The 18,057-nt window shown below is 55.4% G+C and overlaps 1 protein-coding gene across 12 annotated transcripts in view; it reads left to right on the top strand.

Annotated features, from left to right (window-relative positions):
* The window catches only part of C2CD5 (C2 calcium dependent domain containing 5), a 99,129-nt gene that overhangs the window by 34,537 nt on the left and 46,535 nt on the right, over positions 1-18,057 (top strand). For all 12 annotated transcript variants that reach the window (XM_069963826.1, XM_069963811.1, XM_069963843.1 and 9 more), the window contains 3 exons: positions 501-586; positions 2,030-2,138; positions 17,808-17,922. In XM_069963826.1, coding sequence (XP_069819927.1) covers positions 501-586; positions 2,030-2,138; positions 17,808-17,922 — 310 coding nt within the window. The remainder of the gene's footprint in view (positions 1-500; positions 587-2,029; positions 2,139-17,807; positions 17,923-18,057) is intronic.

The raw sequence follows: 18,057 nt of genomic DNA, 5'->3' as shown, positions 1-18,057 counted from the left end.
ATATATAAGTATGGTACATCTTATCCTGGGGTCAGTATCAGGGTCACCTGGCCGGACATGTGACTCCCCTGGGTTATTGATATGGTACATCTTATCCTGGGGTCAGTATCAGGGTCACCTGGCCGGACATGTGACCCCCCCTGGGTTATTGATATGGTACATCTTATTTGTGGGGTCAGTATCGGGGTCACCTGGCTGGACATGTGACCCCCCCTGGTTTATTAATATGGTACATCTTATTTGTGGGGTCAGTATCGGGGTCACCTGGCTGGACATGTGACCCCCCTGGTTTATTAATATGGTACATCTTATCCTGGGGTCAGTATCAGGGTCACCGGGCCGGACGTGTGACCCCCCTGGCCATTCCCTCGGCTGTCATTCCTCGCCCCCAGACGCCATCTTTCCTCCGCAGTGCGGCAGTAGTGATAGTATCTGCTTATGGAGAGCCCGCCGCCGCTGCCGCCTCACACCAGGAGGGTGACTCTGACCTTTCTCCTCAGGGATGGGAAGTGGAAGCGCCGGAAGAGATGGCGGCCCCTTTAAGGCCCTCCTGAGGCAGCAGACGCAGTCAGCACTGGAGCAGCGGGTAAGCAGGGGGCGCTGTGTTATGGCTCACCCCCAGCCATTGGATGTTATGGAGGGGGGGGGGGGGGGGTGTTATGGAGGGAGGGATGTTATGGAGGGGGGATGTTATGGAGGGGGGGGTGTTATGGAGAGGGATGTTATGGAGGGGGGGTGTTATGGAGGGGGGGTGTTATGGAGAGGGATGTTATGGAGGGAGGGATGTTATGGAGGGGGGATGTTATGGAGGGAGGGATGTTATGGAGGGGGGGTGTTATGGAGGGGGGGATGTTATGGAGGGGGGATGTTATGGAGGGAGGGATGTTATGGAGGGGGGGATGTTATGGAGGGAGGGGGATGTTATGGAGGGAGGGGGATGTTATGGAGGGAGGGATGTTATGGAGAGGGATGTTATGGAGGGGGGTGTTATGGAGGGGGGGATGTTATGGAGGGGGGGTTATGGAGGGGGGATGTTATGGAGGGGGGATGTTATGGAGGGAGGGATGTTATGGAGGGGGGGATGTTATGGAGGGAGGGGGATGTTATGGAGGGGGGGATGTTATGGAGGGGGGGAGTTATGGAGGGGGGGATGTTATGGAGGGAGGGATGTTATGGAGGGAGGAATGTTATGGAGGGGGGATGTTATGGAGGGGGGATGTTATGGAGGGGGGATGTTATAAAGGGAGGGATGTTATGGAGGGGGAGATGTAATGGAGGGGGGAGGTTATGGAGGGGGGGTTATGGAGGGAGGGATGTTATGGAGGGGGGGATGTTATGGAGGGGGGATGTTATGGAGGGTGATGGTATGGAGGGGTGAGGTTATGGAGGGGGGGATGTTATGGAGTGGGGGTGTTATGGAGGGAGGGATGTTATGGAGGGGGGGATGTTATAGAGGGGGGGATGTTATGGAGGGGGGATGTTATGGAGGGGGATGGTATGGAGGGGTGAGGTTATGGAGGGGGGGATGTTATGGAGTTGGGGTGTTATGGAGGAGGGATGTTATGGAGGGAGGGATGTTATGGAGGGAGGGGGATGTTATGGAGGGGGGGATGTTATAGAGGGGGGGATGTTATGGAGGGGGGATGTTATGGAGGGAGGGATGGTATGGAGGGAGGGATGGTATGGAGGGAGGGATGGTATGGAGGGGTGAGGTTATGGAGGGGGGGTTATGGAGGGAGGGATGTTATGGAGGGGGAGATGTAATGGAGGGGGATGTTATGGAGGGAGGGGTGTAATGAAGGGGGATGGTATGGAGGGGGAGGTTATGGAGGGGGGATGGTATGAAGGGTGGATATTGGAGGGGGAATGTTATGGAGGGGGGTGTTATGGTGGGGTTGTTTTGGAGGGGGGATATTATGGAGGGGAATGTTGTGGGGGGGATATTGGGATTATGGAGGGGGATGTTATGGGGGGATGTCCTCCCCCCCTCCCTCCATGTGTAATCACTGTCCCCCACCTCTCCCCGCAGGAGTTCCCTTTCTTCACCCTGACAGTGTTTCCCGTCGGCTTCCTCATCCATGTTGGTGGAGTGGTCAGCGCCCGATCAGTGAAGCTTCTGGATCGGATACACAATCCGGGTACGTCCTGCCTGACTTGAATGGGCTCGGGGGGGGTCTCATGGGCTCGGGGGGGGGGGGGGTCTCCCCTTTACACTTTGGGGGCCTCATTAATTGATTTTTTCCAGTCTTCCCTAAAGTCTCCATCCTGGACTCCATGATGACACATTGTAACGCATCCTCCGCTGTGTGAGCATGGCGTCCATCCACTGACCAGTCTCAGGGTTGTAGACACAGAGGAGACGTACTACTGGTCTAGTCTTATCCTCCAGTCACATCCAGAGCTGCCCCTTATTCTCCAGTCACATCCAGAGCTGCTGCTTATTTTCCAGTCACATCCAGAGCTGCTGCTTATTTTCCAGTCACATCCAGAGTTGCCGCTTATTCTCCAGTCACATCCAGAGCTGATGCTTATCCTCCAGTCACATCCAGAGCTGATGCTTATTCTTCAGTCACATCCTGAGCTGCGGCTTATTCTCCAGTCACATCCAGAGCTGCGGCTTATTCTCCAGTCACATCCAGAGCTGACGCTTATTCTCCAGTCACATCCAGAGCTGACGCTTATCCTCCAGTTACATCCAGAGCTGACGCTTATCCTCCAGTCACATCCAGAGCTGACGCTTATCCTCCAGTTACATCCAGAGCTGATGCTTATTCTCCAGTCACATCCAGAGCTGACGCTTATCCTCCAGTTACATCCAGAGCTGATGCTTATTCTTCAGTCACATCCAGAGCTGCTGCTTATTCTCCAGTCACATCCTGAGCTGCCACTTATTCTCCAGTCATATCCTGAGCTGATGCTTATTCTCCAGTCACATCCAGAGCTGCTGCTTATTCTCCAGTCATATCCTGAGCTGATGCTTATTCTCCAGTCACATCCAGAGCTGATGCTTATTCTCCAGTCACATCCAGAGCTGACGCTTATTCTCCAGTCACATCCAGAGCTGCCACTTATTCTCCAGTCACATCCAGAGCTGACGCTTATTCTCCAGTCACATCCAAAGCTGTCGCTTATTCGTCAGTCACATCCAGAGCTGACGCTTATTCTCCAGTCACATCCAGAGCTGACGCTTATCCTCCAGTCACATCCAGAGCTGACGCTTATCCTCCAGTCACATCCAGAGCTGATGCTTATCCTCCAGTCACATTCAGAGCTGACGCTTATCCTCCAGTCACATCCAGAGCTGACGCTTATTCTCCAGTCACATCCAGAGCTGACGCTTATCCTCCAGTCACATCCAGAGCTGACGCTTATCCTCCAGTCACATTCAGAGCTGACGCTTATCCTCCAGTCACATCCAGAGCTGACGCTTATTCTCCAGTCACATCCAGAGCTGACGCTTATCCTCCAGTCACATTCAGAGCTGACGCTTATCCTCCAGTCACATCCAGAGCTGACGCTTATTCTCCAGTCACATCCAGAGCTGCGGCTTATTCTCCAGTCACATCCAGAGCTGCGGCTTATCCTCCAGTCACATCCAGAGCTGACACTTATCCTCCAGTCACATCCAGAGCTGACGCTTATCCTCCAGTCACATCCAGAGCTGACGCTTATTCTCCAGTCACATCCAGAGCTGCGGCATTGTCTGATACACCATCGGAACCCTATGATGTTGCGTTGCATTGTTGGCCTTGTAGTGTTTCCCACATTACACCGGTTATAGTGTCAGCAGGACTGTTCTCTCCTCATACACATGAAGAGTCGGAGCCTGCTCATCCCTCCCACAGCAATAGTGCAAAGAGTCGGGAGCCCACCATAAACCTCAGACAGTCACAGCCACCCAAGACTTGTGAGATCTCTATAGTAGTAGTATAGTGAGTGCAGCTCTGGAGGATGAGACATGATTTAACAGCAGAATAGTGAGTGCAGCTCTGGAGGATGAGACATGATGTAACAGCAGAATAGTGAGTGCAGCTCTGGAGGATGAGACATGATGTAACAGCAGAATAGTGAGTGCAGCTCTGGAGGATGAGACCTGATGTAACATCAGAATAGTGAGTGCAGCTCTGGAGGATGAGACATGATGTAACAGCAGAATAGTGAGTGCAGCTCTGGAGGATGAGACAGGATATAACAGCAGAATAGTGAGTGCAGCTCTGGAGGATGAGACATGATGTAACAGCAGAATAGTGAGTGCAGCTCTGGAGGATGAGACAGGATATAACAGCAGAATAGTGAGTGCAGCTCTGGAGGATGAGACATGATGTAACAGCAGAATAGTGAGTGCAGCTCTGGAGGATGAGACAGGATATAACAGCAAAATAGTGAGTGCAGCTCTGGAGGATGAGACAGGATATAACAGCAGAATAGTGAGTGCAGCTCTGGAGGATGAGACATGATGTAACAGCAGAATAGTGAGTGCAGCTCTGGAGGATGAGACATGAGGTAACAGCAGAATAGTGAGTGCAGCTCTGGAGGATGAGACATGAGGTAACAGCAGAATAGTGAGTGCAGCTCTGGAGGATGAGACATGAGGTAACAGCAGAATAGTGAGTGCAGCTCTGGAGGATGAGACATGATGTAACTGCAGAATAGTGAGTGCAGCTCTGGAGGATGAGACATGAGGTAACAGCAGAATAGTGAGTGCAGCTCTGGAGGATGAGACGTGATGTAACAGCAGAATAGTGAGTGCAGCTCTGGAGGTGAGTGGAGGATAAGACAAGTACAATAATGTAATGTATGGACAGTTACTGTGGGGTTGGGGTCCAGTAATACTACGATATAAGTGCATGCTTGTTGCTGGGGGTTGTAGTCCTTTTACGCTGCTATGGACAGGTGGAGTAATGATAGGATCAGGTCTGCCGCCCCCCCCCCCGCCCCGCCCTGGCTTCAGGGAATGGAGTGAGACACTCTAGGTTATAGTCTTCCACATGATTTATTCCTTCTGGGATTAGTAGTCCGCCTCGGTGCCTTGCTATGGTAGTGCCCCCGCCTTCAAGTCCCCTGGTAATTGGAGGGTTTTTTCTGCCACACAATGTTGTTTCTGCTTTTTTACCCCCGTTCTCTGCCCCGCGCCGCCCTAGATGCTGCCCATGACTCCGCATGACAGCTCCCTGTGTGTGTCCTGAAGTGTTCTCTGTTCTAGAGCAGAAGGATTGTAAGGGCGGCTCCACTATGGGCATCCCTGTCCTGCTGTATACAGGTACTGATCCACTGCTGCCCCCTGCTGGCTTACACCAGTACAGACACTACACCTGTATAGAGCAGCAGAGGGAGGTCACAGCCGGAGCTTTATATACAGGTACTGATCCACTGCTGCCCCCTGCTGGCTTACACCAGTACAGACACTACACCTGTACAGAGCAGCAGAGGGAGATCACAGCCAGAGCTGTATACAGGTACTGATCCACTGCTGCCCCCTGCTGGCTTACACCAGTACAGACACTACACCTGTACAGAGCAGCAGAGGGAGGTCACAGCCAGAGCTGTATACAGGTACTGATACACTACTGCCCCCTGCTGGCTTACACCAGTACAGACACTACACCTGTACAGAGCAGCAGAGGAAGGTCACAGCCAGAGCTGTATACAGGTACTGATCCACTGCTGCCCCCTGCTGGCTTACACCAGTACAGACACTACACCTGTACAGAGCAGCAGAGGGAGGTCACAGCCAGAGCTGTATACAGGTACTGATACACTACTGCCCCCTGCTGGCTTACACCAGTACAGACACTACACCTGTACAGAGCAGCAGAGGGAGGTCACAGCCAGAGCTGTATACAGGTACTGATACACTACTGCCCCTGCTGGCTTACACCAGTACAGACACTACACCTGTACAGAGCAGCAGAGGGAGATCACAGCCAGAGCTTTATATACTGGTACTGATCCACTGCTGCCCCCTGCTGGCTTACACCAGTACAGACACTACACCTGTACAGAGCAGCAGAGGGAGGTCACAGCCAGAGCTGTATACAGGTACTGATACACTACTGCCCCTGCTGGCTTACACCAGTACAGACACTACACCTGTACAGAGCAGCAGAGGGAGATCACAGCCAGAGCTTTATATACTGGTACTGATCCACTGCTGCCCCCTGCTGGCTTACACCAGTACAGACACTACACCTGTACAGAGCAGCAGAGGAAGGTCACAGCCAGAGCTGTATACAGGTACTGATACACTACTGCCCCCTGCTGGCTTACACCAGTACAGACACTACACCTGTACAGAGCAGCAGAGGGAGGTCACAGCCAGAGCTTTATATACTGGTACTGATCCACTGCTGCCCCCTGCTGGCTTACACCAGTACAGACACTACACCTGTACAGAGCAGCAGAGGGAGGTCACAGCCAGAGCTGTATACAGGTACTGATACACTACTGCCCCCTGCTGGCTTACACCAGTACAGACACTACACCAGCCCAGAGCAGCAGAGGGAGGTCACAGCCAGAGCTGTATACAGGTACTGATACACTACTGCCCCCTGCTGGCTTACACCAGTACAGACACTACACCTGTACAGAGCAGCAGAGGGAGGTCACAGCCAGAGCTTTATATACTGGTACTGATACACTACTGCCCCCTGCTGGCTTACACCAGTACAGACACTACACCAGCCCAGAGCAGCAGAGGGAGGTCACAGCCAGAGCTGTATACAGGTACTGATACACTACTGCCCCCTGCTGGCTTACACCAGTACAGACACTACACCAGCCCAGAGCAGCAGAGGGAGGTCACTGGAAGCCAGCAGGGATTTGGATGCAGCCCTAGATGTGACTGGAGTAGGTGACATGATGACACCTATGTGGAGCCGCCCCTTCACTTATGTCATGAGATTTGTGTGTGCAGAATAAAACCTATCGCCTAGAACCCCCCCCCCCTCCTGTGACCCCAGACTTGTATTAACTGTGCTGTGTATCGTTTCAGTGTGTGTAGTGACGTGACTTCTGTGCCGATGCTTCTCTAACTCACCTGATTTGCTGTTTTAAACTCAGCCTGTGTCGGGATAATGGGTAACACCAGATCTCACAAACTGCTAGACTGGAGTAGTTACAATGCAGGTATATCCCCTCCATCGGTCCTTCCATGACACCTGATACACGGCGACAAAAATTATGGCTGCTCAGTGATGTTCTAGCCCCTCTGATACATGACTGCCAAGGGGCTGTGACCAAGGGGGGAGGAGGAGGGAGACCATCAGTCAGATCTATTTATATAGGGTAGAAAGGACCTGATCTGCCCATTAAACAGATTTATCGCCATAGGGTAGGAGGGGTCTTATCTGCCCATCAACAAGATTGGAGTAGGGTGCCATCTGCCCATCATTCAGATCTATGGCTATAGGGTAGGAGGGGTCCCATCTGCCCATCAACAAGATTGGAGTAGGGTCCCATCTGCCCATCATTCAGATCTATGGCTGTAGGGTAGGAGGGGTCCCATCTGCCCATCAACAAGATTAGAGTAGGGTCCCATCTGCCCATCATTCAGATCTATGGCTATAGGGTAGGAGGGGTCCCATCTGCCCATCAACAAGATTGGAGTAGGGTCCCATCTGCCCATCATTCAGATCTATGGCTGTAGGGTAGGAGGGGTCCCATCTGCCCATCAACAAGATTAGAGTAGGGTCCCATCTGCCCATCATTCAGATCTATGGCTGTAGCGTAGGTGGGGTCCCATCTGCCCATCAACAAGATTGGAGTAGGGTCCCATCTGCCCATCAGTCAGCTCTATGTCTATAGGGTAGGAGGGGACCTATCTGCCCATCAGTTAGGTCCCCTCCTACCCTATAGACATAGAGCTAACTGATGGGCAGATAGGTCCCCTCCTACCCTATAGACATAGAGCTGACTGATGGGCAGATAGGTCCCCTCCTACCCTATAGACATAGAGCTGACTGATGGGCAGATAGGTCCCATCCTACCCTATAGACATAGAGCTAACTGATGGGCAGATAGGTCCCCTCCTATACTATAGACATAGAGATGACTGATGGGCAGATAGGTCCCCTCCTACCCTATGGACATAGAGCTAACTGATAGGTCCCCTCCTACCCTATAGACATAGAGCTGACTGATGGGCAGATAGCTCTATGTCTATAGGGTAGGAGGGGACCTATCTGCCCATCAGTCAGCTCTATGTCTATAGGGTAGGAGGGGACCTATCTGCCCATCAGTCAGCTCTATGTCTATAGTATAGGAGGGGACCTATCTGCCCATCAGTTAGCTCTATGTCTTTAGGGTAGGAGGGGACCTATCTGCCCATCAGTCAGCTCTATGTCCATAGGGTAGGAGGGGACCTATCTGCCCATCAGTCAGCTCTATGTCTATAGGGTAGGAGGGGACCTATCTGCCCATCAGTCAGCTCTATGTCCATAGGGTAGGAGGGGACCTATCTGCCCATCAGTCAGCTCTATGTCCATAGGGTAGGAGGGGACCTATCTGCCCATCAGTCAGCTCTATGTCTATAGGGTAGGAGGGGACCTATCTGCCCATCAGTCAGCTCTATGTCCATAGGGTAGGAGGGGACCTATCTGCCCATCAGTCATCTCTATGTCCATAGGGTAGGAGGGGACCTATCTGCCCATCAGTCAGCTCTATGTCCATAGGGTAGGAGGGGACCTATCTGCCCATCAGTCAGCTCTATGTCTATAGGGTAGGAGGGGACCTATCTGCCCATCAGTCAGCTCTATGTCCATAGGGTAGGAGGGGACCTATCTGCCCATCAGTCAGCTCTATGTCCATAGGGTAGGAGGGGACCTATCTGCCCATCAGTCATCTCTATGTCCATAGGGTAGGAGGGGACCTATCTGCCCATCAGTCAGCTCTATGTCCATAGGGTAGGAGGGGACCTATCTGCCCATCAGTCAGCTCTATGTCTATAGGGTAGGAGGGGACCTATCTGCCCATCAGTCAGCTCTATGTCCATAGGGTAGGAGGGGACCTATCTGCCCATCAGTCAGCTCTATGTCCATAGGGTAGGAGGGGACCTATCTGCCCATCAGTCAGCTCTATGTCCATAGGGTAGGAGGGGACCTATCTGCCCATCAGTCAGCTCTATGTCCATAGGGTAGGAGGGGACCTATCTGCCCATCAGTCAGCTCTATGTCCATAGGGTAGGAGGGGACCCTTTTGGTCAGTTATGCCGGTTCTAGCATAAGACCTGTAGTGTGTCAGGACTGGAAATGTGTAAAAGTGATATGATGGCGCCAGAAATTGCTTAGATCCTGTATGATGGCGCCAGAAATTGCTTAGATCCTGTATGATGGCGCCAGAAATTGCTTAGATCCTGTATGATGGCGCCAGAAATTGCTTAGAACCTGTATGATGGCGCCAGAAATTGCTTAGATCCTGTATGATGGCGCCAGAAATTGCTTAGATCCTGTATGATGGCGCCAGAAATTGCTTAGATCCTGTATGATGGTGCGGCTGGCGTCCAGGGCCGCGTGATGTCAATCTGCTGTCATGGCGTTTGGCGTTTTCTTTTATCGCCCCACATTAGCTGTCGCCCACCGTCACCTGTGTTATGTTAAAGTGGCGGGATGTAGCCTGACCTCCCCCATAACAATATGGCGTCCGTTGCTGGCTCGGACAATCCCCCCAGGTTATTTGTATTAATGTTAGCGGAAATTTCCACACATTGTAGAATTGGCGCGGCGTCCGTGTTTATCCACTGTCCTTCATGGGTGAGAAGAGCGGTGAATGGGATGAGAAGCTCCATAAATGCCATGCTATTGTGGGTAATCCCAGCCGGACAATGCCAGGGGCCGGGATGTATGAGCGCGGCGGCCCCCGGGGGCCGGATAGAGCAGAGCTGAGTGAGCGGATGATAGCCGGGATTAGTGCCCCTATTCTGCCTCCAGCTGCTGCCGAGCTCTTAATTCCCCCCCATTCAGTGACATGATCCCCCCCCCGCGTCCGGCTCCAGGGGCAGCTGGGAGAAACGGGGTGAGGAAGTCAACAAGGCCGCAAGGCTATTACGTCTTATACTCAACAGTTACCCAGAGCTGCGCTCACAATTCTGCAGTTATGTATTAAGCTGGACGTACTCCTCAGAGCCAACGGCCATCTCTATTCTCTCCAAAACACTCACATGGTTGTACGTGTCGGGAGAGGAATAAACTGCTGCCACTCTACATCCTTTTCCCTCCTCCAGGCTCCTCTCTCTCTCTCTGTCCCCTCCTCCTCCAGGCTCCTCTCTCTCTCTCTGTCCCCTCCTCCTCCAGGCCCCTCTCTCTCTGTCCCTTCCTCCTCCAGACTCCTCTCTCTCTGTCCCCTCCTCCTCCAGGCTCCTCTCTCTCTCTCTCTCTGTCCCCTCCTCCTCCAGGCTCCTCTCTCTCTCTCTGTCCCCTCCTCCTCCAGGCTCCTCTCTCTCTCTCTGTCCTCTCCTCCTCCAGGCTCCTCTCTCTCTCCCCTCCTCCTCCAGACTCCTCTCTCTCTCTGTCCCTTCCTCCTCCAGACTCCTCTCTCTCTGTCCCCTCCTCCTCCAGGCTCCTCTCTCTCTCTCTATCCCCTCCTCCTCCAGGCTCCTCTCTCTCTCTCTGTCCCCTTCTCCTCCAGGCTCCTCTCTCTCTCTGTCCCCTCCTCCTCCAGACTCCTCTCTCTCTCTGTCCCCTCCTCCTCCAGGCTCCTCTCTCTCTCTCTGTCCCCTCCTCCTCCAGGCTCCTCTCTCTCTCTCTCTCTCTCTCTCTCTCCCCTCTTCCTCCAGACTCATCTCTCTCTCTGTCCCTTCCTCCTCCAGACTCCTCTCACTGTCCCCTCCTCCTCCAGACTCCTCTCTCTCTCTCTCTGTCCCCTCCTCCTCCAAGCTCCTCTCTCTCTCTGTCCCCTCCTCCTCCAGGCTCCTCTCTCTGTCCCCTCCTCCTCCAGGCTCCTCTCTCTCTCTCTGTCCCCTCCTCCTCCAGGCTCCTCTCTCTCTGTCCCTTCCTCCTCCAGGCTCCTCTCTCTCTGTCCCCTCCTCCTCCAGGCTCCTCTCTCTCTCTCTGTGTCCTCTCCTCCTCCAGGCTCCTCTCTCTCTCTGTCCCTTCCTCCTCCAGGCTCCTGTCTCTCTGTCCCCTCCTCCTCCAGGCTCCTCTCTCTCTCTGTCCTCTCCTCCCACAGGCTCCTCTCTCTCTCTCTCTCTCTCTCTGTCCCCTCCTCCCCCAGGCTCCTCTCTCTCTGTCCCCTCCTCCTCCAGGCTCCTCTCTCTCTGTTCCCTCCTCCTCCAGGCTCCTCTCTCTCTGTTCCCTTCTCCTCCAGGCTCCTCTCTCTCTCTCTCTCTCTCTCTCTCTCTCTCTGTCCCCTCCTCCCCCAGGCTCCTCTCTCTCTGTCCCCTCCTCCTCCAGGCTCCTCTCTCTCTGTCCTCTCCTCCCCTAGGCTCCTCTCTCTCTCTCTCTCTCTCTCTCTCTCTCTGTCCCCTCCTCCTCCAGGCTCCTCTCTCTCTCTGTCCCCTCCTCCTCCAGGCTCCTCTCTCTCTCTCTCTGTCCTCTCCTCCTCCAGGCTCCTCTGTCTTTCTCTGTCCCCTTCTCCTCCTCCAGGCTCCTCTCTCTGTCCCTTCCTCCTCCAGGCTCCTCTCTCTCTGTCCTCTCCTCTTCCAGGCTCCTCTCTCTCTCTGTCCCTTCCTCCCCCAGGCTCCTCTCTCTCTCTCTGTCCCTTCCTCCTCCAGGCTCCTCTCTCTCTCTCTCTCTCTCTGTCCCTTCCTCCTCCAGGCTCCTCTCTCTCTCTCTCTCTCTCTCTCTCTCTCCCCTCCTTCTCCAGACTCCTCTCTCTTTCCCCTCCTCCTTCAGGCTCCTCTCTCTGCCCCCTCCTCCTCCAGGCTCCTCTCTCTCTCTCTGTCCCCTCCTCCTCCAGGCTCCTCTCTCTCTCTGTCCCTTTCTCTTCCAGGCTCCTCTCTCTCTGTCCTCTCCTCCCCCAGGCTCCTCTCTCTCTGTCCCTTCCTCCTCCAGGCTCCTCTCTCTCTGTCCCTTCCTCCTCCAGACTCCTCTCTCTCTGTCCCCTCCTCCTCCAGGCTCCTCTCTCTCTCTCTCTGTCCTCTCCTCCCCCAAGCTCCTCTCTCTCTCTGTCCGCTCCTCCTCCAGGCTCCTCTCTCTGTCCCTTTCTCCTCCAGGCTCCTCTCTCTCTCTGTCCTCTCCTCCCCCAGGCTCCTCTCTCTCTCTCTCTCTCTCTCTCTGTCCTCTCCTCCTCCAGGCTCCTCTCTCTCTCTGTCCTCTCCTCCTCCAGGCTCCTCTCTCTCTCTCTCTGTCCTCTCCTCCTCCAGGCTCCTCTCTCTCTCTCTCCCCTCCTCCTCCAGGCTCCTCTCTCTCTCTCTCTGTCCTCTCCTCCTCCAGGCTCCTCTGTCTTTCTCTGTCCCCTCCTCCTCCAGGCTCCTCTCCCTCTCTGTCCCCTCCTCCTCCAGGCTCCTCTCTCTGTCCCTTCCTCCTCCAGGCTCCTCTCTCTCTGTCCCTTCCTCCTCCAGGCTCCTCTCTCTCTCTGTCCCTTCCTCCTCCAGGCTCTTCTCTCTCTCTGTCCTCTCCTCCCCCAGGCTCCTCTCTCTCTCTCTCTCTCTCTCTGTCCTCTCCTCCTCCAGGCTCCTCTCTCTCTGTCCTCTCCTCCTCCAGGCTCCTCTTTCTCTGTCCTCTCCTCCTCCAGGCTCCTCTCTCTCTCTCTGTCCTCTCTTCCTCCAGGCTCCTCTTTCTCTGTCCTCTCCTCCTCCAGGCTCCTCTCTCTCTCTCTGTCCTCTCCTCCTCCAGGCTCCTCTCTCTCTCTCTGTCCCCTCCTCCTCCAGGCTCCTCTCTCTCTCTCTGTCCTCTCCTCCTCCAGGCTCCTCTCTCTCTCTCTGTCCTCTCCTCCTCCAGGCTCCTCTCTCTGTCCCTTCCTCCTCCAGGCTCCTCTCTTTCTCTGTCCTCTCCTCCCCCAGGCTCCTCTCTCTCTCTCTGTCCTCTCCTCCTCCAGGCTCCTCTTTCTCTGTCCTCTCCTCCCCCAGGCTCCTCTCTCTCTGTCCTCTCCTCCTCCAGGCTCCTCTCTCTGTCCTCTCCTCCTCCAGGCTCTTCTCTCTCTGTGTCCTCTCCTCCCCCAGGCTCCTCTCTCTCTCTGTCCACTCCTCCCCCAGGCTCCTCTCTCTTTCTGTCCTCTCCTCCCCCAGGCTCCTCTCTCTCTCTGTCCTCTCCTCCCCCAGGCTCCTCCCTCTCTCTGTCCTCTCCTCCTCCAGGCTCCTCTCTCTGTCTCTGTCCCCTCCTCCTCCAGGCTCCTCTCTCTCTCTCTCTCTGTCTCTCTCTGTCCCCTCCTCCTCCAGGCCCCTCTCTCTCTGTCCCTTCCTCCTCCAGGCTCCTCTCTCTCTCTGTCCCCTCCTCCTCCTCCAGGCTCCTCTCTCTCTCTGTCCCCTCCTCCTCCAGGCTCCTCTCTCTCTCTCTGTCCGCTCCTCCTCCAGGCTCCTCTCTCTCTCTCTCCCCTCCTCCTCCAGGCTCCTCTCTCTCGCCCCTCCTCCTCCAGGCTCCTCTCTCTCGCCCCTCCTCCTCCAGGCTCCTCTCTCTCTCTCTGTCCCCTCCTCCTCCAGGCTCCTCTCTCTCTCTGTCCCCTCCTCCTCCAGGCTCCTCTCTCTCTCTCTGTCCCCTCCTCCTCCAGGCTCCTCTCTCTCTCTCTCTGTCCACTCCTCCTCCAGGCTCCTCTCTCTCTCTGTCCTCTCCTCCTCCAGGCTCCTCTCTCTCTCTCTGTCCTCTCCTCCTCCAGGCTCCTCTCTCTCTCTCTGTCCACTCCTCCTCCAGGCTCCTCTCTCTCTCTGTCCCCTCCTCCTCCAGGCTCCTCTCTCTCTCTCTGTCCACTCCTCCTCCAGGCTCCTCTCTCTCTCTGTCCTCTCCTCCTCCAGGCTCCTCTCTCTCTCTCTCTCTGTCCTCTCCTCCTCCAGGCTCCTCTCTCTCTCTCTCTCTCTGTCCTCTCCTCCTCCAGGCTCCTCTCTCTCTCTGTCCTCTCCTCCTCCAGGCTCCTCTCTCTCTCTGTCCTCTCCTCCTCCAGGCTCCTCTCTCTCTCTGTCCTCTCCTCCTCCAGGCTCCTCTCTCTCTCTGTCCTCTCCTCCTCCAGGCTCCTCTCTCTCGCCCCTCCTCCCCCAGGCTCCTCTCTCTCTCTCTCCCCCCCTCCTCCTCCAGGCACCTCTCTCTCTGTCCTCTCCTCCTCCAGGCTCCTCTCTCTCGCCCCTCCTCCCCCAGGCTCCTCTCTCTCTCTCTCTCCCCCCCTCCTCCTCCAGGCACCTCTCTCTCTGTCCTCTCCTCCTCCAGGCTCCTCTCTCTCGCCCCTCCTCCCCCAGGCTCCTCTCTCTCTCTCTCCCCCCCTCCTCCTCCAGGCTCCTCTCTCTCTCTGTCCACTCCTCCTCCAGGCTCCTCTCTCTCTCTCTCCCCCCTCCTCCTCCAGGCTCCTCTCTCTCTCTGTCCACTCCTCCTCCAGGCTCCTCTCTCTCTCTCTCCCCCCCTCCTCCTCCAGGCTCCTCTCTCTCTCTGTCCACTCCTCCTCCAGGCTCCTCTCTCTCTCTCTCTCTCTCCCCCAGGCTCCTCTCTCTCTCTCTCTCCCCCCCCCCCCCCCCTCCTCCACAAGGCTCCTCTCTCTCTCTGTCCTCTCCTCCTCCAGGCTCCTTTCTCTCTGTCCCCTCCCCCCCTTCCTCAGCATACTCCTGTTCCCTGTCCAGACCCCTCCGTTTTAGTCAGCAGTCAGTTAACCCTTTATGAGCCTCTTGTCACACTAAAAACTCAGAAATGGGAGCAGTCCTGCCTAAGGAGATGCAGAGCTGAGTGTATGGAGGGGTGTCAGGGCGTTGGGGTGCAGGCAGGGCCGTTACTCTGCGGGGACATCTCACTGAGCGGCCATAGTTTCTGTTCTGTCACCAGCTCCGAGCATGCTCCGATCTCCCCATCTATGGCTACTGTCTGCTGGTTCTGCCTTGCCAATCTCCGGCTCACTAAAGCTTCTGCTGCTGCCGAGAGGAGAGGGCCCCCATGTAGTCGGCTGAGCACCCCCTCTCCTGCTTCCACCCTCCCCGGCCCCCAGTCTCTAGTGTCTCTGTAAATTCTTAGTGGTAAATGCTACAATGATGCCCCCTTGTGGATTGTGCAGCTCCTGTCACCTTGTTTACATTCAGCTGCTTGTGCCCATGTGACACACATGACCCCTGCCCCCCACATTCATTGGGTACTAGGCCGCACTAATGACTTGACAGGTAAGTAAGTGACCCCCCTCCCCCTCAGTACTTGTGCAGTGGGTCGTACTGAACTTATACAGGAAATTACCCAGAGTTATTATATTGGGAAGAGGTGGCTGATTATAGTGTATCACCACTGACATCTAGTGGTGGAGTACAGCTCTGCAGGGAGGAGACACTGACATCTAGTGGTGGAGTACAGCTCTGCAGGGAGGAGACACTGACATCTAGTGGTGGAGTACAGCTCTGCAGGGAGGAGACACTGACATCTAGTGGTGGAGTACAGCTCTGCAGGGGAGGAGACACTGACATCTAGTGGTGGAGTACAGCTCTGCAGGGAGGAGACACTGACATCTAGTGGTGGAGTACAGCTCTGCAGGGAGGAGACACTGACATCTAGTGGTGGAGTACAGCTCTGCAGGGAGGAGACACTGACATCTAGTGGTGGAGTACAGCTCTGCAGGGAGGAGACACTGACATCTAGTGGTGGAGTACAGCTCTGCAGGGGAGGAGACACTGACATCTAGTGGTGGAGTACAGCTCTGCAGGGAGGAGACACTGACATCTAGTGGTGGAGTACAGCTCTGCAGGGAGGAGACACTGACATCTAGTGGTGGAGTACAGCTCTGCAGGGAGGAGACACTGACATCTAGTGGTGGAGTACAGCTCTGCAGGGAGGAGACACTGACATCTAGTGGTGGAGTACAGCTCTGCAGGGAGGAGACACTGACATCTAGTGGTGGAGTACAGCTCTGCAGGGGAGGAGACACTGACATCTAGTGGTGGAGTACAGCTCTGCAGGGAGGAGACACTGACATCTAGTGGTGGAGTACAGCTCTGCAGGGTGGAGACACTGACATCTAGTGGTGGAGTACAGCTCTGCAGGGGAGGAGACACTGACATCTAGTGGTGGAGTACAGCTCTGCAGGGAGGAGACACTGACATCTAGTGGTGGAGTACAGCTCTGCAGGGGAGGAGACACTGACATCTAGTGGTGGAGTACAGCTCTGCAGGGAGGAGACACTGACATCTAGTGGTGGAGTACAGCTCTGCAGGGAGGAGACACTGACATCTAGTGGTGGAGTACAGCTCTGCAGGGTGGAGACACTGACATCTAGTGGTGGAGTACAGCTCTGCAGGGAGGAGACACTGACATCTAGTGGTGGAGTACAGCTCTGCAGGGAGGAGACACTGACATCTAGTGGTGGAGTACAGCTCTGCAGGGTGGAGACACTGACATCTAGTGGTGGAGTACAGCTCTGCAGGGAGGAGACACTGACATCTAGTGGTGGAGTACAGCTCTGCAGGGGAGGAGACACTGACATCTAGTGGTGGAGTACAGCTCTGCAGGGAGGAGACACTGACATCTAGTGGTGGAGTACAGCTCTGCAGGGGAGGAGACACTGACATCTAGTGGTGGAGTACAGCTCTGCAGGGAGGAGACACTGACATCTAGTGGTGGAGTACAGCTCTGCAGGGAGGAGACACTGACATCTAGTGGTGGAGTACAGCTCTGCAGGGAGGAGACACTGACATCTAGTGGTGGAGTACAGCTCTGCAGGGTGGAGACACTGACATCTAGTGGTGGAGTACAGCTCTGCAGGGAGGAGACACTGACATCTAGTGGTGGAGTACAGCTCTGCAGGGGAGGAGACACTGACATCTAGTGGTGGAGTACAGCTCTGCAAGGAGGAGACACTGACATCTAGTGGTGGAGTACAGCTCTGCAGGGAGGAGACACTGACATCTAGTGGTGGAGTACAGCTCTGCAGGGGAGGAGACACTGACATCTAGTGGTGGAGTACAGCTCTGCAGGGAGGAGACACTGACATCTAGTGGTGGAGTACAGCTCTGCAGGGAGGAGACACTGACATCTAGTGGTGGAGTACAGCTCTGCAGGGAGGAGACAGTGACATCTAGTGGTGGAGTACAGCTCTGCAGGGTGGAGACACTGACATCTAGTGGTGGAGTACAGCTCTGCAGGGAGGAGACACTGACATTATTGGTGGAGTACAGCTCTGCAGGGAGGAGACACTGACATCTAGTGGTGGAGTACAGCTCTGCAGGGAGGAGACACTGACATCTAGTGGTGGAGTACAGCTCTGCAGGGGAGGAGACACTGACATCTAGTGGTGGAGTACAGCTCTGCAGGGAGGAGACACTGACATCTAGTGGTGGAGTACAGCTCTGCAGGGATGAGTGCAGCTCTCTTCAGATGTCCTTGTGGAGACCGCTGACGTCTGGATGAGTGGCTTGGGATCTGGGGAAGGTGCCGCCTGCAGAGCATGGCTCGGACGCGCTGTATTGCTGCTGCAGGGAACTGCTGGTGTTATGCTGCGGAGCAATCTGCAGCTCCTGGCATGATGTACCATCTAGGGGCTGCCAGCGCATGCTGGGAGTTGTAGTTCTGCTGTGTGTTATGTAGCATGTTAGGGGATGTGATTGGCTCCTTTCCTGGTAAGTTCTGCCCTGCGGGGGGCGCTGCATCTCTTCTCGGATGATACTTCCCTGCAGAATCTAGAGCGCCGCCCTTGTCAGGACGCCTTGCGGCAGTGCAGCTCCCTGCGGGCCGGGGATCCCATTCAGCTTCTCCTTACTGTCCCCCCAGATGAGCCGGAGACCAGAGACGCCTGGTGGGCCGAGATTCGGCAGGAGATCAAGTCTCACGCCAAGGCGCTGGGCTGCCACGCTGTGGTGGGCTACAGCGAGTCCACCAGCATCTGGTGAGTAGTGGTGATCTCATCATCCTGTGGCCGTGCTCCCCCTCTCTGTGGGCGGGGCCGTGACTCCCCCTCTCTGTGGGCGGGGCCGTGACTCCCCCTCTCTGTGGGCGGGGCCGTGACTCCCCCTCTCTGTGG

This window comes from Dendropsophus ebraccatus, chromosome 1, assembly GCF_027789765.1.
Source record: "Dendropsophus ebraccatus isolate aDenEbr1 chromosome 1, aDenEbr1.pat, whole genome shotgun sequence".
Taxonomy (NCBI): Eukaryota; Metazoa; Chordata; class Amphibia; order Anura; family Hylidae; genus Dendropsophus; species Dendropsophus ebraccatus.
Note: the sequence above shows the minus strand (reverse complement) of the source record. Positions and strands in the feature narration are given on the sequence as shown.